We start from the raw sequence: 17,438 nt of genomic DNA, 5'->3' as shown, positions 1-17,438 counted from the left end.
CGTGACCGAGATCTCACATGACGTAGATCCTCACGTGATCAATCGCTTACGTGAGCAGAAGTAGTTCTGGTCGTCGTCTACCGTCTCGCTATAGCCGTTTGAGGGAAGAAAGAGGAAAATTATCCGGTATCGTTAGAGGTTGGTGTGTGGGTGGGAACCGGGGACCCGGGGGTGGTGATGATGAAGACCAAAGCGGGGTCCGCGGGCCGCCTCCGCCTTTTTCGTTCCCTGCTTTCCCCTCCCCCGCTCCCTCCTCCCCCCATCTCAGTGCCGGGAAGCCGCCTTTGCTGCGCCTGGTGGGGAAATGGTGGACGTTCGTGACTGTGTCTGTGTTTTTGTATATCTGTCTGTCTGGGCGGGTCTCAAAGGACCCTTAAGAGAATCCGTAAGCAGAAAAACGTTTGAAAACCACGTCCCCGGATTAGGAAAAACAGATCTTGAGACCAGTGGTCTGAATGCAGGACCATCCATTCAGGCACTCAGTCTCCAGTGCCTAATTGTCTGTCTGTTTGTAGGGGGAGGCACCAAGCGAATTTGATCTGTAGAGTCACATCTAGGCAAATGCTGCGTGCCTGACAGAGGCGCCCAATGAATGTTTTTACTGAATTAAATATTTAATAATGTTTATTTCTCTGCTCGTAACAATCTACATGTTCAATTTTGGACATTCGCAAAAAACAGTATACTATAAATTAAAAAAAATACATGTAATTCCTCACCCGGAGATAACTACTCAGCATTTTGGTCTGTAAAAAGTCTGTACATAAGACACACATAAATACACAAATTCTTAATTCACAAATGGAATCCTGGTTCCTCCTTCAGGCAGCGGAGTCCTCGTGGCCTTCCCAGGAGACACAGTCATGAAGCAGAACCTCCCTGCCACTACAGAGGGGACGTGGAGGCCTAGCGTGCAGCCGGGACATTGAATGGGATGGGTGATCCAAGAGATAAGGCAGGCAAAAAGCAGAGCGTGTATCTGTCACTCAGACCTAAAGATGGTCTATAGGGAGACAGTTATCGCTGCAGATGCAGCGCTCCAGGCACATAATAGGCAACTAGTAAAAGTTGACTTGAATCCTCAGTGTAGTTTTAGGGCAGTTATTACACTTTGTACTTTCTCTCGCAGAAGCCCAGTGTTCCCAGACCATGTCAGATAAGCCATCCACATACAAAATTAGAAAATTTTATAAAATTTGCTAAACCAAATCCCCGAAAAGTAAACATTTTGTTTTATGTATTATTTTTTGCTGAAATAAAAGTAATTACTCTCAATAGAAAATTAAGAATGCACAAAAAATTGAAAAACAAATTGAGAAAGCCGTAAAACTACCACTCATTAATTAACCACTATTTATTAACACGTGACAAATTCCCCACGCACATACTTTTTCTAACATAGTTTCTTTTTATTCCAGTTACAGTGGTTTTTAAAAATTAAAACTATATAGACTCGTATAGGTTAAAAAGTGAAAATCCACCTCACTCTTCTACCCTCCAGTTGTTATTTTCTCAAAAACAACTTATATGTTTCCAGAACTTCTATGCATCTGCATACATATATGCATGCCTGCTTATATTTTAAAATAAGTATGATCATACTATGCATAGTCCTTCACTTAATATATTTTGGAAATCTAGGTCAGGGCAGATCTTTATTTTTCAAACAGCTGCATGGCATTCCATTTTAAGGATAAAGTATAATTCATTCAGCCTTCCCCCTGTTGATGGGTAATTAGGTTCCTAATTTTCTGCCATTACTAACAGTGTTGAAGTGAACATTATGAGTATTTCTGTTGACCAGGTTCCTGGAAGGAATTCTAGCAGGGTCAAAGGATATGTGAACATACGTCTTTTTTATTGTTGAGACTATAAAATAGCTATGATCTTGGGTCACTTAAGATTATAGCATAAGTAATTTCTCATGCTATTAGATATTTTTATGATTTTTAAAGTGTGTAATATTTTATCTTTCTTAATAAAATACCTTTCAAAGAATATATAGTTCTATAAATCTCCATCTGAATTTCAGATCATCTCTTTACGGCACATAACTGGAGGTGGATTTACTGTATCAAAAGGCGTGATAAATATTTCCAATTGTTTTCCAGAAATACTATCTCAGCTTTCACTCCTCTGGGAGTGTATTAGTTTGTGACCCTGAATATCAGCATTGATTTATCCTCCCTGTTTAATTTTCACTGTCTTAATGGGTGAAAAATGGCAATTAATTCTGGTTTTAGCTTGCATTTCTGATGATTGATGAGGTTTGAACATTTCCCAGACTCCTCTCCTGTAGCCTTACATCTGTACTGCCTGTGTATTTAATCTGTTACGAAGTCCCACAGGGTCCACTGCTTTGAATACATTGATCACACCTTTCTTCCCGTTTTTAAAAACTGCTGTTGTCTTAGGTGAATCCCGTAACCTATCTCTTAAGAGGCAGGGTTCTAACTGATCTTGCTAGCGTCACCCCGCCCCCGCGGGGGGGGGGGGCCCTCGTTTGAGAGCTACACTGTTGCCATGGCGATCTTTCTGAAAGGTTCTGATTACTTCACTCTCCGCCCCTCACTCTCCGCCCCTCACTCTCCGCCCCTCACTTCCCTCCCCTCACTTCCCTCCCCTCACTTCCCTCCCCTCACCTCCCTTTCCTCTCTCTCCTCCCCTCAGTCCCCTATTTAAAACCTCCCAGAAGGCCCGTAGCCCCTTGTCTACCAGTTAAGACCTTCGGGATCTGATCTCCACCTAGCCAGCCTTCTCTCCTGCCTTGCCGCCTTCTATTTTATGCTCCATCATAATTTTTGAAATTTGTGGATCCCTGAGCCGGTTAGTCCTTTTCATTTAGCCATTCTATGCCAACCGATAGAATTGATCAGCCAGTCCCTGCTTTATACCGCCTTTTCACCCTGCACAGAATCCTGTCATAGCAGGGATAATGTTTATTTGTCCTTTTGTCTTTAGTAAAGATGTACTGTGCCCCTGTAGGACCATGAGCTCTTTCAGGGCTTATTGATCCTTGTGTGCCAGAGCTAACTTTCTGGACCTGGCAACTGAAAAATGTAAAATGAAGGCGTGACTTCCCCATAATGTCTTTTCCCCATTTCTCTCTTAGGCCTTTATATTTCCCTGATTTTATTAATTTCTCTGAGGTTATTTTTTGTATATTAAGGATAGTGATGTACTTGTTGTAGATATCACAAGTGTATTGTTTGTCTTTTCTGTTTAATCTTACTTTTGATGTAATGAAGTTTTTCATTTTTATGTAATCAGACATAGCTATCTTTTGTTGATAATCTTCCACTGATTTTGTTGCCATTAATTTGTATATCTTTTCATTTTCTGACTATGATGTTTATGTGTGGTCAATGTGGAAAACTTAGAACATACAGAAATGTCCAAAGAAAACATTCTTTGAGACAGAAAGCTCCCATAATCCTATCCCCCAGAAATAGCCACCATTAATGGTATCCAACACATAATAGGTATTGAGTAAATAGTTGTTGAATGAATGACTTGAAAATTTGGTGAAGTCTTTTTGTTTATACAAATGTCTTACAAAAAAGCTATCAGTGTAATTGAGTTTTCTATTAATAGTTTGCTTTCTTTTACTGTATCATGAACATTTTTCCATGACAATAGTCTTTATCTTTTTTCAGCTACACCGAAATTACATTGAGCCGATCTTGCCACCAAGAGCCCAACAGTCACCATGATGCTAGGCACAGAAGGCAGGGAGGGGTTCGTGGTGAAGGTCAGGGGCCTACCCTGGTCCTGCTCGGCCGATGAAGTGATGCGCTTCTTCTCCGATTGCAAAATCCAAAATGGTACATCAGGTATTCGTTTCATCTACACCAGAGAAGGCAGACCAAGTGGCGAAGCATTTGTCGAACTTGAATCCGAAGATGAAGTGAAGCTGGCTTTGAAGAAGGACAGAGAAACCATGGGACACAGATATGTTGAAGTATTCAAGTCCAACAGTGTTGAAATGGATTGGGTGTTGAAGCATACAGGTCCGAATAGTCCTGATACTGCCAATGATGGCTTCGTCCGGCTTAGAGGACTCCCATTTGGCTGTAGCAAGGAAGAGATTGTTCAGTTCTTTTCAGGGTTGGAAATTGTGCCAAATGGGATGACACTGCCGGTGGACTTTCAGGGGCGGAGCACAGGGGAGGCCTTTGTGCAGTTTGCTTCCCAGGAGATAGCTGAAAAGGCCTTAAAGAAACACAAGGAAAGAATAGGGCACAGGTACATTGAGATCTTCAAGAGTAGCCGAGCTGAAGTCCGAACCCACTACGACCCACCTCGAAAGCTCATGGCTATGCAGCGGCCAGGTCCCTATGATAGGCCGGGGGCTGGCAGAGGGTATAATAGCATTGGCAGAGGGGCTGGGTTTGAAAGGATGAGGCGCGGTGCCTATGGTGGAGGGTATGGAGGCTATGATGATTATGGTGGCTATAATGATGGGTATGGCTTTGGATCTGATCGATTTGGAAGAGACCTCAATTACTGTTTTTCAGGAATGTCTGATCATAGATATGGAGATGGTGGGTCCAGTTTTCAGAGCACCACAGGGCACTGTGTGCACATGAGGGGATTACCTTACAGAGCCACCGAGAATGATATTTATAATTTTTTCTCGCCTCTTAACCCCATGAGAGTACACATTGAAATTGGGCCTGATGGCAGAGTTACTGGTGAGGCAGATGTTGAATTTGCTACTCATGAAGATGCCGTGGCAGCTATGGCAAAAGACAAAGCTAACATGCAGCACAGATACGTGGAGCTCTTCTTGAATTCTACCGCAGGCACAAGCGGGGGAGCTTATGATCACAGCTATGTAGAGCTCTTTTTGAATTCTACAGCAGGGGCAAGTGGTGGTGCTTATGGTAGCCAAATGATGGGAGGGATGGGCATATCCAACCAGTCTAGTTACGGGGGTCCTGCTAGCCAGCAGCTGAGTGGTGGCTACGGAGGTGGTTACGGTGGTCAGAGCAGCATGAGTGGATATGACCAAGTTCTGCAGGAGAACTCCAGTGACTATCAGTCTAACCTCGCTTAAGAGAGAAAGAGCAATAAACAACTGCAACAGAAACAAAAGCTGTGCATTTATGGGAGTTGAATGGAGTGGGAGAGATGTCAGGCATATCCAGTGTGATTGGTAAACGGGAAATATCATTGATTCTGATCACTCTTGGTCAGCTAGCTTCTTTCTTTCTTTCTTTCTTTCTTACTTTCCTTCTTTCTTTCTTTCTCTTTTTTTTTAAAGAAAACAAGCAAAAATTATGTTTAACAGTTTTGCATTACAGGCTTGTGATTCATGCTTACTGTAAAGTGGAAGTCAAGATTGTTTTAAAACTTCAAGCTCAGTAATTTTGAACACTGAAACATTCATCTAGGATGTAATAACAAAGTTCAGTATTGACCATAACTGTTAAAACAACTTCCAGCTTTCCTCAAGTTAGTTATGTTGTAGGAGTGTACCTAAGCAGTAAGCATATTTAGGTTAAAGCAATTTCACTTATGTTAAATGTTGCTCTTATACCACAATCCATTGAAAACTTTGGATGCATGTTGAGAAACATGCTTTTCTGTAAAACTCAAATATAGGAGCTGTGTCTACGATAATAAAGTGAAAACATTTGGCATGTTTGTTAATCCTAGCTTTTTGGTTTAATATCCTGTAAGGCACGTGAGTGTACACATTTACTTTTTTTAAAAAAGCTCCAAGACAATTTTGAGATGTAATACCAATACTTTAGGAGTTTGGTCATGTTGTTTGTATGAAATTCTGAGGCTTTGATTTAAATCTTTCCTTGTATTGTGATTTCCATTAGATGTATTGTACTAAGTGAAACTTGTTAAATAAATCTTCCTTTTAAAAACTGGAAATATCTTGTACAGCTTGATTTTTACTATGTTCTATTGTATGAGCTATTTCTTTTGTACAGTCCTCTGCTGCTGAAATTTAAATTGTTTTTAAACTTTTAATTATTAGAAACATACCTTAGTGTCTTTATACACACATCATTGCATATATCATTAATTATTTCTAAGATTCCTGGAAGTGGAATTGCTATGTCTCAAAAGTTCATACATTTTTAAGGCTTTTGATTTATATTACCAGAAAGATCATGGTACTCTTTCCACTAGGAGTGTATGTTTTTTTTTTTATTTTCCTCCAGAGCCGCCTCAATGATGCACATTATTCTGTTTGATCTTGCCAAGTATGTTAGTTGAAAAATGGTGTCCCATTATTATTTTAATTTGTATGTCTTAGATTAATATTGAGGTGGAGCATGTTTCTGTTTCTACGTTTATCATCACCACATCCATAGGACTCTTGAGCTACTCTGGAGACATGCTTTATCAAGACAGCATTTTCCAAAATCCAAAGAACTAAAAGCACATAAATAATTCTCTCCCTTTCATTTAACCATAGATTAGAAGATAAAAGACACTTTTATATGTTTAAAAAAATAGGCCTGTGTTATAGGAATAATTCGATCTCTTCCGTGGATTCAGTAATAGAGTCTCCAAACAGCCTTTAAGGTTTTCCCAGGGCATTTAAAGCTTGTTTTAAACCAATGGTTTTCAAACTTCAGCGCACACCGGAATAATCTTCAGGGCTTGTTAAAACATTGGTTACTGGGCCTCACTCCTAGAGTTTCTGAAATTCGGTAGTTCAGGGCTGGTGCTTGAGATTCTGCTGATGCTGCTGTTCTCATGACTATGTTTTGTGACCTATCATAGTCCTCTAGGCCAATGGCCTATAAACACTAAAATGGAAACTTTAAAAAGCTGCTTCCTTCCTGATCCCTGATTGCCCTATTTTCCTGTAACAAGTAGTTTAAACTTTGTATTAAAGTACAAATTGCATATGATTATTGACAATAGCTTGCGCCTCCCTGGAGGACTTTGAAAGCCTGTGACATCTGGGGTATCTTAGACTTCTGCTCATATCATAGTGGCCATTAACAATTACACCTCCCAATGACCTTCAGACCTGGACACCCTCAGGTTAGTACCAGCTGCACCTGAACTAATATAGAGTTTTTTTGTAGATCTCCTGACTAGCCTGCAAGTGGATTGCTATCCTTGGTCTGTTTAGAGCTTGAGGCCCAGAGAAATGCTCTGAGATAGGAAGCAAATACCAAATTGGTATTACCTGACACCATTTTATTTAAAGGACACTTTTTAATTGAAAACCATTCATGCTGAGAATACAGTGGGAGGTGATTTGAGATTCTTCGGTGACGTCTAATTTCTGTCACAGCTTCCAAGAGAGCAAGAAACCCATTTTGACTCATACTGAGCCATTTACCTTGCTCTCCTAAGTCCTTCAGGAAGCCTTTCTCAGAGGGTTCACAAGTGGATGTTTTTGCTTTCCAGGCTGCTCAGTTAATTTTCCAGAAAGTTCTGTTAAGTATGAGCAAACATTCTCCAGTTAGCCACTAGATGTCACTAAATCGCAAGAAAGGATTGGCTGAGCCCTGCAGTTAATGGTGTTAGCTTCCTCTTTGCTGGATAAGAAAACTCAGAAAGGCTAAGGGAAGCAGTTAAAAGAGGGAGACCCTGGAGGTCAATGGTCCGCATTAGAGGTGTGGAAAGTGACAGCAGTTCTTGTGGAGACAGCAGCACAGATGCTTGTGTGCACACACACACAAAACCACCTTTAATTCTCAAATCTAACACTACTCAGGAGAGTTTCCTGGGAGGTAAAGTGGGCAACCCACATATACCCCGCAACCACCAAGTTCGGATTCATTTTAGTCTGCACCGGGAGTCTGCTTGGCAAAATCAGCCCGAAAGTTTGCAGCCACAACAATCATGGCATAAGGGAGTCTGCACTGATGGCTTATGCCAGTGTTTCCCCAAGTGCCGTTCCTGCCAGTAGCATCAGCAGACCTAGGAACTTGGTAGAAATGCAAATTCTCAGGCTCCATCGCAGACTGACTGACCCAGAAATTCTGCGGGCGGGACCCAAAATTTGTGTTTTAACAAGCGTTACAGGCGATTCTGATGCTCAGAACCACTGGCTTATGTATGGATTTCCTTATTCCCCCGTTCATTTATTCCTACATTCATTCATCCAACCATAAAGGAGGTCACTAAACCAGAGACAATCCTATCTGTAAGCATGTCTTATCATCTGTACCTCAACAACCTCCCATCCTGCAAATTGATACGAAAATACACTGCAATTCTTTTACTAATCAAGGTCCTTTTCCTTCAAGGAAAATTCCTAATCTGTCAGCAAAAAGTAAAGGTTTCTTCAAGATGAGCCTCGAGGGCTGTTGCAAAACAGATAGCTGCTGATGGAATGAAATTCCACTCGCTCTGATACCAGGCTTGGACTGTCACGAGGGCCATTTCACAACCTGCTCCCACATTGACCGAAATTCAGTCTTATGAATGGAAAACACGCATGTCTTTGGGGTCACGAGGTTAGCGCGATGCAGGACCCCATTCGGGGGATGAGGGACGGTTAGGTTGTGCCTGGAGTCTGTCTGTGGAAGGACCTTTTCCAAGGGTCCTTTTTCTCACTGTCTCTCTCTCTCCCCCTCTCCTTCCTGCCCCCTCTCCTTTGCACAGGGCTTGTTTCTCATACGCTTCTCTTACGCGCAATGTCATTACGTGTCAATGCCGTGCCCACTTTAGAGACGAGGAAACTGAATTTCAGGGAGGGTAAGCATCAACCTTGTATTTGGGAAAGAAGCAGTATGCTGGAGGGGAGGAGGAAATGACGCCTGGCAGGGAAGGAGAAGGAAATGGCTCAGATCCGCAGGGGATGGTGGAAGAGTAGCTGTGTCCTGGACCTGAGTGGGGAGGGTGGCGGTGACCAGCGCTGGGTTCAGCTCCTCTTCTATCGTTCCCCAGCCAGCAGTCCCCTTTTCCGCGCCCCTCCCTCCGCAGTCAGCCAAGGGGGCGGGGAAAGGGTCGGGTAGGGGCGTCTCCGGAGGGCAAAGGGAGAATCTGGTAAGAATGCATTCTTCCTTATCCCCTCCTGCCTTCCAGAGACCCTCCATCCCTCCTCCCGGCCCTCCCAGTGTATTTTCTCTCCCGAGTGGGACGGGGAAGAGGCCAGGCAATGGCGGCTGCGGTACCCGGGTTGGCCGCTGCCGAGGCGGCGTGGTCAGCGTGTTGACCGAGTGCCCAGGCAGCGGGGAGGAAGAGGAGGAAGGGGAGGAAGAGGAAGCCGGTGTCCGCCCAGCTCTGAGAGGGGAGACGATTATTTTGCTAACTGTCCGGGTCATGTTAAGGCTGGCTCTTGCAGATGAAAAAGTTAATACTCAATCTAAGAAAGAAATAGAAAATTTTATTTGAGTTAACCTGAGGATTAGAACCTGGGGGACCATTTCTCAGATAGTTCTGAGCACTGTTTCAAAGAGGTAAAGAGGGAGATTTTAGAGAAAGGAAAAGTGAGAGCTGTGAGTTTCAGTTTTATGCGGGGACTTATTGAGAACCATAGCTCTGGAGATAACCTCTCAGAGAACTCTGAGGAACTGCTCTGAAGAGGTTAAGAGAGGAGGTCAGCATATAGATGATTTGGCAAAGGGGGCATGTGCAACCATGCACACACCTTGGCAGACGGTTGCTGCTAGTCACGAGGAACAGGATATCTTAGTTAATAGTTGCAATGCTTTTCTAAGTAGGGGAGATGCAAGAATCCAGGTTCAAAAGCAGTTTCTCCTGAAACTATCTAATTATGTGAACTATCTAAGTATCTATGAAAATATCTAACTATGCCAGTTTTGTCAGAGCAGAGTTTCTCATTCCTGATGTCTACCCTGAATTCCTTTCAGGGTGTGTTAAATGTCAGTGACTGCAGTGGCTAGTAACTCAATCTTTGTAGAAGTTGGTGGTAAGTGACCTTCTTTAGTTCTCACTCTTCCTCCCCTCCCACCATGATCATCAATTCAACCAAGATTTGGGAGGCATTTCATGACCATTTTGTCTCACAGTGTTAGGAATGCTTATTCCCAGGTCAGACTAGGATTTCGTTGATAGGCCACACTCAATGTGCTATTACTGGTAACCAAAAGCCTCTGGACCACATGTCATACTAGTCTGTTATGGTCCAGGAAATGATCCCCTCCTGTTGCTTCTTCCCATGTCTAGAGTTACACTATTACAATCATTGGTCTTATAGAACTATATTCGGTCAATTGTTTCAAGTCTCCTAGCCACCATTATTGTTATCAGAGGCTCAGACACGCATTTGGTAATGCAAGAAACAACAATCCTGTAAAACTGGCAGAACATAAGTAACATAGCTAATAACATTAATAGTGTTATAAGTAAATATTTAAGCCAAGAACTTCCATTAGGTACGGCACAGTATATCTCCAGGTCATCTGACCTAGTCTGTTCCATACCGATTTCTATCTTTAAGGTAATGATATACTGGCATTTTTCAAGCTCAATTACTTACTGTTATTAGGCTGATTATCTTTAGCATGGTTCAATTATTCCCAACATTAGGGGGCTTTAAAGTTAGATGACTATAGCCTGGTGTTAACCATATAAATCCATCCCATAACTGAGGGAGGTTATATTCTTTGAAATTTAGCTCATTGCTTTGATTGAGCTTGAGTAACTTTAAAAGAAAAGTCATACTTATGGTCATGGTCAAAGCAAGTATGATTCATTGGCCCAGTGAGGGGGTCCCATCTAGTAATATCAATAGTGGCCTGAGCGGAACTATAACTTCTTTCTTCTAGAATAAATTTCCTACGGGCCATCAAATTAGAGCCTTAGAGAGGAGAAATCCACCAAGGTAACCCAGAAGTACTTGATGTAGGTAATTACATAAACCCCCAAATTGGATTAATTTAAAAATTCTGCATAGGATTTGTGCCCATGACAGAAAAGCATTGATTTATGCAGAAGTCCAAGAAATTAAGAAAGTACTATAAATAATCACATGGGTCAGGTCCAGCATCTTGGGATAGCTATCTACTTCTAATGTCATCTTCTCATCCTGGTGTGGGTGTAGTTTCTCCTCTGAGTGTTGTTTTAAGGTGATTTTGAGGTCAGCAGTCCTCTCTATAGACCAGTCCAATACAGGAGCACTTTCTAAGTGGGAAATATGAATCCAAGAGTCAATTCCCTTCAGTTTTGCTGTGCGTGAGCTAGTTAAGAGTACCTGATGTGGGTCCTTCCACCTGGGTTGGAGATAGTTCTTTAAATGATGTCTTTTCCAGTATGTATAATCTCCTAGTTGCAGGCCACAAGGCATCTGATCTTCACTCCAAGGTAGATTACTGTGATAAGCTTTAGAAACAAACTTAGAATGCCCTTTTAATAATTTAATTGCACTTTACAATAGTGAAACATTGCAACAAGGAGCCATCTGGGAAGTGAGTCTTCGGTAGTAAATACCAAACGTCAGCACTGGAATTTAATATCTACAAAGGTAAATTATTAAAATATATTTTTTTCTCTCTGTCAAATACAGCCAAATTGAGACTAATTTGTTTGCAAAATAAGTCTGGTTTCAACAAACTTGGCCTGATTATTTACATATGTGTAACTGATCATGCAGGCTTTAAAAAAAGGCACAAAGATCTAATTATAATGCAATTGACAAAGAAATTTGGTTACTATTTTGACATACATTTTAAGATAATAACTAGAATTATGACTGATAATATTTTACCAGGACATACCAGATTTTTAGGAATTCCACATAATTTCTACAATATCTATATTAATAACATTTACCCATATAATATTACCTAGGAAGGTTTATCACTCATTTGACAATGCTTCTTATGTAATTTAACATACCAAATAAGCCTTATTTTAATCTCTCAGGGGCCCTCTGAAGTATCCCAAAGCTAGCTAGAGGTCAAAAGATCTTCAATTAGAATTTTATCTTTGGAAAAAAAATAATTTTATCTTTGGGAAGTTTTTTAAAATATCAAAAAGGCTTTAAAACTTTTGGTCAAATAGGACCATAGGTCACTGTGAAATAATACTTATTCATCTAACCAAGTAACAATAAAAGATTTCAAAGGCAAATACAGAAAGTTACAACAGATTACTCAAAAGGTAAAGAAACTTACAATTAGTTATGAAAAGCAGCTCAAATTTCAAGAAACCTTTGTTTTCTTAACAGAGAGAGAAACCAAATTCAGGTTTTGTACCATCTTACCTTTAATATTAAAATTCATTCACTAAATTAAATTTATTCTAATCTTAGTCCTGACCACACAGATATTTTTTCTAAAGATTATTCATTTTTTTTGCATATCTTCCTTTTATAACTTTCTGTTTTCATATTTAGTTGTCCCCTTTTTTCTTTCCCATTTAGAAATAACCAGCTTTAGCGGGTGGGGAGTATAGCTCAGTGGTAGAGTGTGTGCTTGCAATGCACAAGGTCCTGGGTTCAGTCGCCAGTGCCTCTGTTAGGGGGAAATTTTTTAAAAATAATAATACATAAAATAAAAATATGTTAAAAAGACAAGGAAAATTAAAAAAGGAAATAACCAGCTTTAAGACAAAATTATTCTTTTCCTTTAACAGAATGCATTTCTATTTCTTACATCTTGTCTTTTCTTGCATACAAAGATATTTTCCTTATTAATTTTTAGTAGTTTTAGTTACATATATTAATTAGAATTTTCAACTCTTAAAAACCTTAATTTCTAGTGAAAACTAAGACGTAAGCAATAATGCAATGTCTTTGACATTAGCATTCTGTAGATTGGAAAACTTATGAACACCATTATAATTTCTAAAGTATATGTGCTTTTTAAAAATTTTTTAAAAATTTATTTTTTATTATTATTTGGGGGGGGTGAAGGGAGGTGATTAGGTTTATTTATTTTTTTAATGGAGATACTGGGGATTGAACCCAGGACCTTGTGCATGCTAAGTACAGTGCTCTACCACTGAGCTATACCCTCCCCTCCAACATGTGCTTTCTTATAGAAAATGTCTCGGCGTAGCACCAAACATATTTATTAATAGTCTTAAATATCTTTATTTTCTCTGTAAAAGGAAGCCCGTGTTCAGTAATTAATGTTCCAGTATCTTATTTTGTTTGGAAATGACCTATATAGTTAATAAATTTCCATCATTTAACTTAATTTAGTAAAACTCGACTTTCAAGTTATCAAAATCTGGCCAGACTATTTTTAACTAGATAGTCCTAAAACATAATTATTCCTGAAGAGTTTACTTAAAGCTTCTATCTCATTTACATTTAATTCACTTATAATAAATTTCATCATACCAAGTTATTTTTCTTGCTGAGAAATTTTGCAACAGATATATTACTTGACTTCTAGTAAACCTAGGTGCAATAAAAGTATTACATTTAATGTTGCTGAATCTCAAGAAATGTCTGTATTAATTAAACCAACAAGCTTAAACTAACTTTAATACCATATATTAATTTAATACTTAATATTTCCCAGGTCACATGAACCTCAAATTCATTTGGTTAATTTCATTTATATTTCTGAGAATTTATATAAGTTCTTAATTTCTTTTAAGTCAATAAATAGAACTCATTACAAATTAACTTTGGTAATACTGTCCACAGGTAGAGACATATCATATTTATAGTGTAAACACATAGACATACATCCAGACAGGGATCTCACTGTTTTATTTTTTTTAAACTTGGTCATGAATCGGGTATTGCGATATAAAACTCACTAGTTTATAAATAACAGTTGTAATAAGTTTTTTACTCACTTGAGTTTAAAAAGATCTCTTTTCTTAGAGATGGTCTAGATAAGTGTTCCTGAGAGCCCTGGTGGGACACTTAGTTCTCAAGGCACAGGGAGAGAAAAACAAATTTTCCTAGGAAGACTTGTTCTCTCAGGGTCAGAATTCTGAAAAGATGTTTTACCAATTCAGCTTTCTCTAACTTAACTGAAAACACAATAAAAGAGCCCCATTTTTTTTTTTTTTACCATTTTCAGAGTGAGATTTCCTTTCATTCCCAATTAAGTAAGTACTTGTGTGTCTAAGTTTTGTATGTACATTAACTTGAATGGAGTGTTAGTTGGAGATCGGCCTTTTGATGCACTTCATTTAGGAAAGATGTTAGGAGGGCCTCCCACTTAATCACACAGTCCAGACTGCTCAGTGCCTTTCAACTGAGCAAATCCCAGTGCCTTTCAACCAGGTTCCCCCAGTATCTTTTAACTGGGGGACACTTTTTTTCCCAGTGTCTTTCAACCAGGCTCCACTAATATATTTCAACTTAGGAGCCAAGGTACCTGTTATACACTGCCACATAAAACTCAGAATCATCAACCAATTATCAGGAGAGGGTTACTCAAATTCATCTGGACTCACCGAGAAGGTGGACAGGCACAAGGGTTCCTTCTAGTACCAGGGTTCCAGATCCTTGTAGAGTTCAGGCTAAGAAGAGAAGTCTGCTCTGGGTATCTTCATGGTTGCCAGAACTGTCAGCTGAACTAAAAACACATGACGTGAGAGCTGTGGGTTTCAGTTTTATGTGGGGACTTACTGAGACTATAACCTGGAAGACAACCTATCAGAGAGCTTGGAGGAACTGCTCTGAAGAGGTTAAGAGAGGAGGTCAGCATATAGATGATTTGGCAAAGGGGGCATGTGCAACCATGCACACGTCTCGGCAGAAAGTTGCTGCTAGTCATGAGGAATGGATATCTTAGTTAATGGTTATAGTGCTTTTCTAAGCAGGGGAGGATGCAAGAACCCAAGTTCATAAGCAGTTTCTCCTGAAAATACCTATGTGAAGGCCTGTTCTGCCAGTTTTCCCAGAGCACAGAGTTTCTCATTCCTGATCTGTACCCTGCACTCCTTTCAGGGTGTGTTAAAGGTCAGTGACTGCGGTGGTTAATGACTCAATCCTTGTAGAGCCAGATGGCTAGTGACATTCTTTAGTTGACAAAGGGTAGATGCAATCAAGCCCACATCTTAGTAGAAGGTTACTGCTGTTTGTGAGGAATAGATGTCTTAGTTAATGGTTTTTTGTGCTTTTCTAAGCATGGGAAGGTGCAAGAAATTTCTTCATAAAATTTTCTCCTGAAAATATTTAACTATCTGAGGGCCAGTTTTGCCAGTTTTTTCAGAGCACAAAGTGCCTCATCCTGATCTCCGTCCTGAATTCCTTTCAGGGTGTACTGTAGGTCACTGACTGCAGTGACTAATAACTTGATTTTTGTAGAATTGAATAGTGGACCTTTATTCTTTATTTTATGATCCCCTCCCTTTTGGTCTTAATTTTGACCAAGGTTTGGGAGGCATTTCATGACCAGTGCAAGGAATGCTCATTCCTAGGTCAGGCCAGGATTTCATTGATAGGCCACTTAATGTGCTATTATTGGACTAAGCCCCCTTAACAGTAGCCAAAAGTCTCTGGACCACTTGTCTTACTAGTCCATTATGGTCCAGGGAAAGATTCCCCCTTGTTGCTTCTTCACATGTCTAGAGTTACACTATTACAGTCATTGGTTTTATAGAACTATGTTTGGTCATTTTTTCAAGTCACCTAGTCATTATTTTTATCGGAGGCTCAGTCATACATTTGGTAATGGATGGGGCAATAGTCTTGTAAAATAGGTAGAATACAAGTAATATAGCCAGTAACATTAATAAGGTCATAAGTATTTTAGCTAAGAACTTCCATTAGACATGGCCCAGTATCTCCCCAGGGTGTATGACCAGTCTGTTCTGTGCTGTCTTTAAGGGATATGATATATTTGCATTGTACATAAAGTTCACCAAAAATGTCTGTACATACAGAGTAAGTGGTGAATCATCATGATCCCTTATGAGATTGAGAAAGGAATATTATCTTCTAAGGAGTTACATGGCCGGCACCAGAAGAAGAAAAACTGACCTCTATGGTTGAGCAGGTATTTCTGCCACTCAGGATGTTTGGTTAACACATAAAGTAGGTGCACACCAAAGGGAAGGGAGGAAGCCAAAGGGCAGAGAAAAAGTTCTATGTTTAATTTTTTCTTGTCTTGTCTTAAAATGTGAATTTTTATTTCATCACCTGGGAATCTTGCTTGCCCTCCCAAGCTCCTCTTGCTCCTTTCAGTCCAGCTGGGCACTGGGATCAGGAGGACCAAAGCCAAACCAGCCTACAGGACAGGGACAGAATGGCCCTGGAGCCTCCCTGGGTGCCCCCTCCATGAGTCAGCTTGGGCTGGTTCCCTGGGGAGTTGCACTTCTCATGTCCAGTGCTCTCCCATCCCAGAGCAGCCCAGGGAGCAGGTGTGAGGGGGCCTCTGGTGGGCTGCAGGAGGGGGCTTTTCTCTACACAGAGCCCCTTGCCTGGGACATAGTAGGTGCTTAATATATGTTTATTTTTAGTTGAGTGCCTGTGGGGTGAGGACAGGAAAGTGACTGCAATGGGCATGAAGGGTCTTTTAGAGATAAATGTCTTAAACTTAGATTGTGGTGAAGGTTTGCACAACTCTGTAAATTTACTAAAAACCATTGAATTGTAAACTTAAAATGGGTGAATTTTATGAGTATAAATTATATCTCAAAGAAACACTTAAAATGCCTATGGAGTAATAAGTAAAGAATAGTGAGGTATGATATATTTTGTTGGGAGACTAACAGAAAAAGTAGGTCATAATGATAAAAATACAATGGCTTGAGGAATTGACAAGGACTCTGTCTTTGACCAAACTTTAGACAGGCTCTTCCAAGCCCCCTTTGCAACTTAGGCCTCGTTCCGGGGCCCTGTCCTGTGGTCATGCCCTCTGCATGTCTAGCCCAGTTTTAGCAAGAATTCTGTGTAGTCATTTCCCTGCCCTCGATATCTGATCATCTTGGCCTGCCTTTAGCAAGAATTCCATTAAGTCCGTTTCACAAGCATCTCCCTCCCTTTGATGTCTCCTCTTAGTAATTTTTCCACCTGACTCTCACATTCTGTTTCTTGGCTACAAATCCCCACTTGTCCTTGTTGTATTCAGAATTGAGCCTAGTTTTCTACTGAAGTCTCTTCTCCCCTGTTGCAAAGTACTGAATAGAATCTGTCTTTACTGCTTTTATCTGGTGTTTGGCTCTGCTTCTTTTTGACAGAAGGGATTCTCAGACAGTGTGACTAGTAGTATGTAGCAGTCTGGCCTGCTTGAGGAGGGCAATTTAAAAAAAGACCACCTAAAATGCCTACTCATTCATTCAAAAAATACTTACTGAGGGGCTACTTATTGCCAGGCACTGTGCTGGGTACTGAGGAAACAGATGTGAGCAAAGATCATCTATAAGGTCTCTGTCTTCATGGAGCTCAGAGTCTAATAGGGGAGCTAAGAAGCATGCAAATATCCATACAAGTGCTCACTTGCGGTAAGGACAAGTACTAGGAAGAACTGGTCCATGATGCAACAAGGGCCTATAAAATAGGGAGATTTGACTAGTCAAGGTGGTAAGGAATGTTGCTCTGAGGATGTGATTATGGAGTTGAGAGGTAAAAG

At 40.4% G+C, this 17,438-nt stretch overlaps 1 protein-coding gene across 2 annotated transcripts; it reads left to right on the top strand.

The window, feature by feature from the left end:
• The first annotated feature begins 2 nt into the window (after positions 1–2).
• On the top strand, positions 3–5,889 carry HNRNPH2 (heterogeneous nuclear ribonucleoprotein H2). Of its 2 annotated transcripts, none has more exons than XM_010975752.3 (2): positions 3–138; positions 3,657–5,889. In XM_010975752.3, the coding sequence occupies exon 2, from the start codon at positions 3,710–3,712 to the stop codon at positions 5,057–5,059; it is 1,350 nt and encodes a 449-aa protein (XP_010974054.3). In that variant the 5' UTR covers positions 3–138; positions 3,657–3,709; the 3' UTR covers positions 5,060–5,889. The 2 variants fall into 2 exon arrangements, with proteins under 2 accessions (XP_010974054.3, XP_031301475.2); XM_031445615.2 differs by having other exon boundaries at positions 7–126.
• Positions 5,890–17,438: the final 11,549 nt, after the last annotated feature.

Source organism: Camelus dromedarius, chromosome X, assembly GCF_036321535.1.
Source record: "Camelus dromedarius isolate mCamDro1 chromosome X, mCamDro1.pat, whole genome shotgun sequence".
NCBI classification, from domain to species: domain Eukaryota; kingdom Metazoa; phylum Chordata; class Mammalia; order Artiodactyla; family Camelidae; genus Camelus; species Camelus dromedarius.
This window is presented reverse-complemented; position numbering and strand designations above follow the sequence as displayed.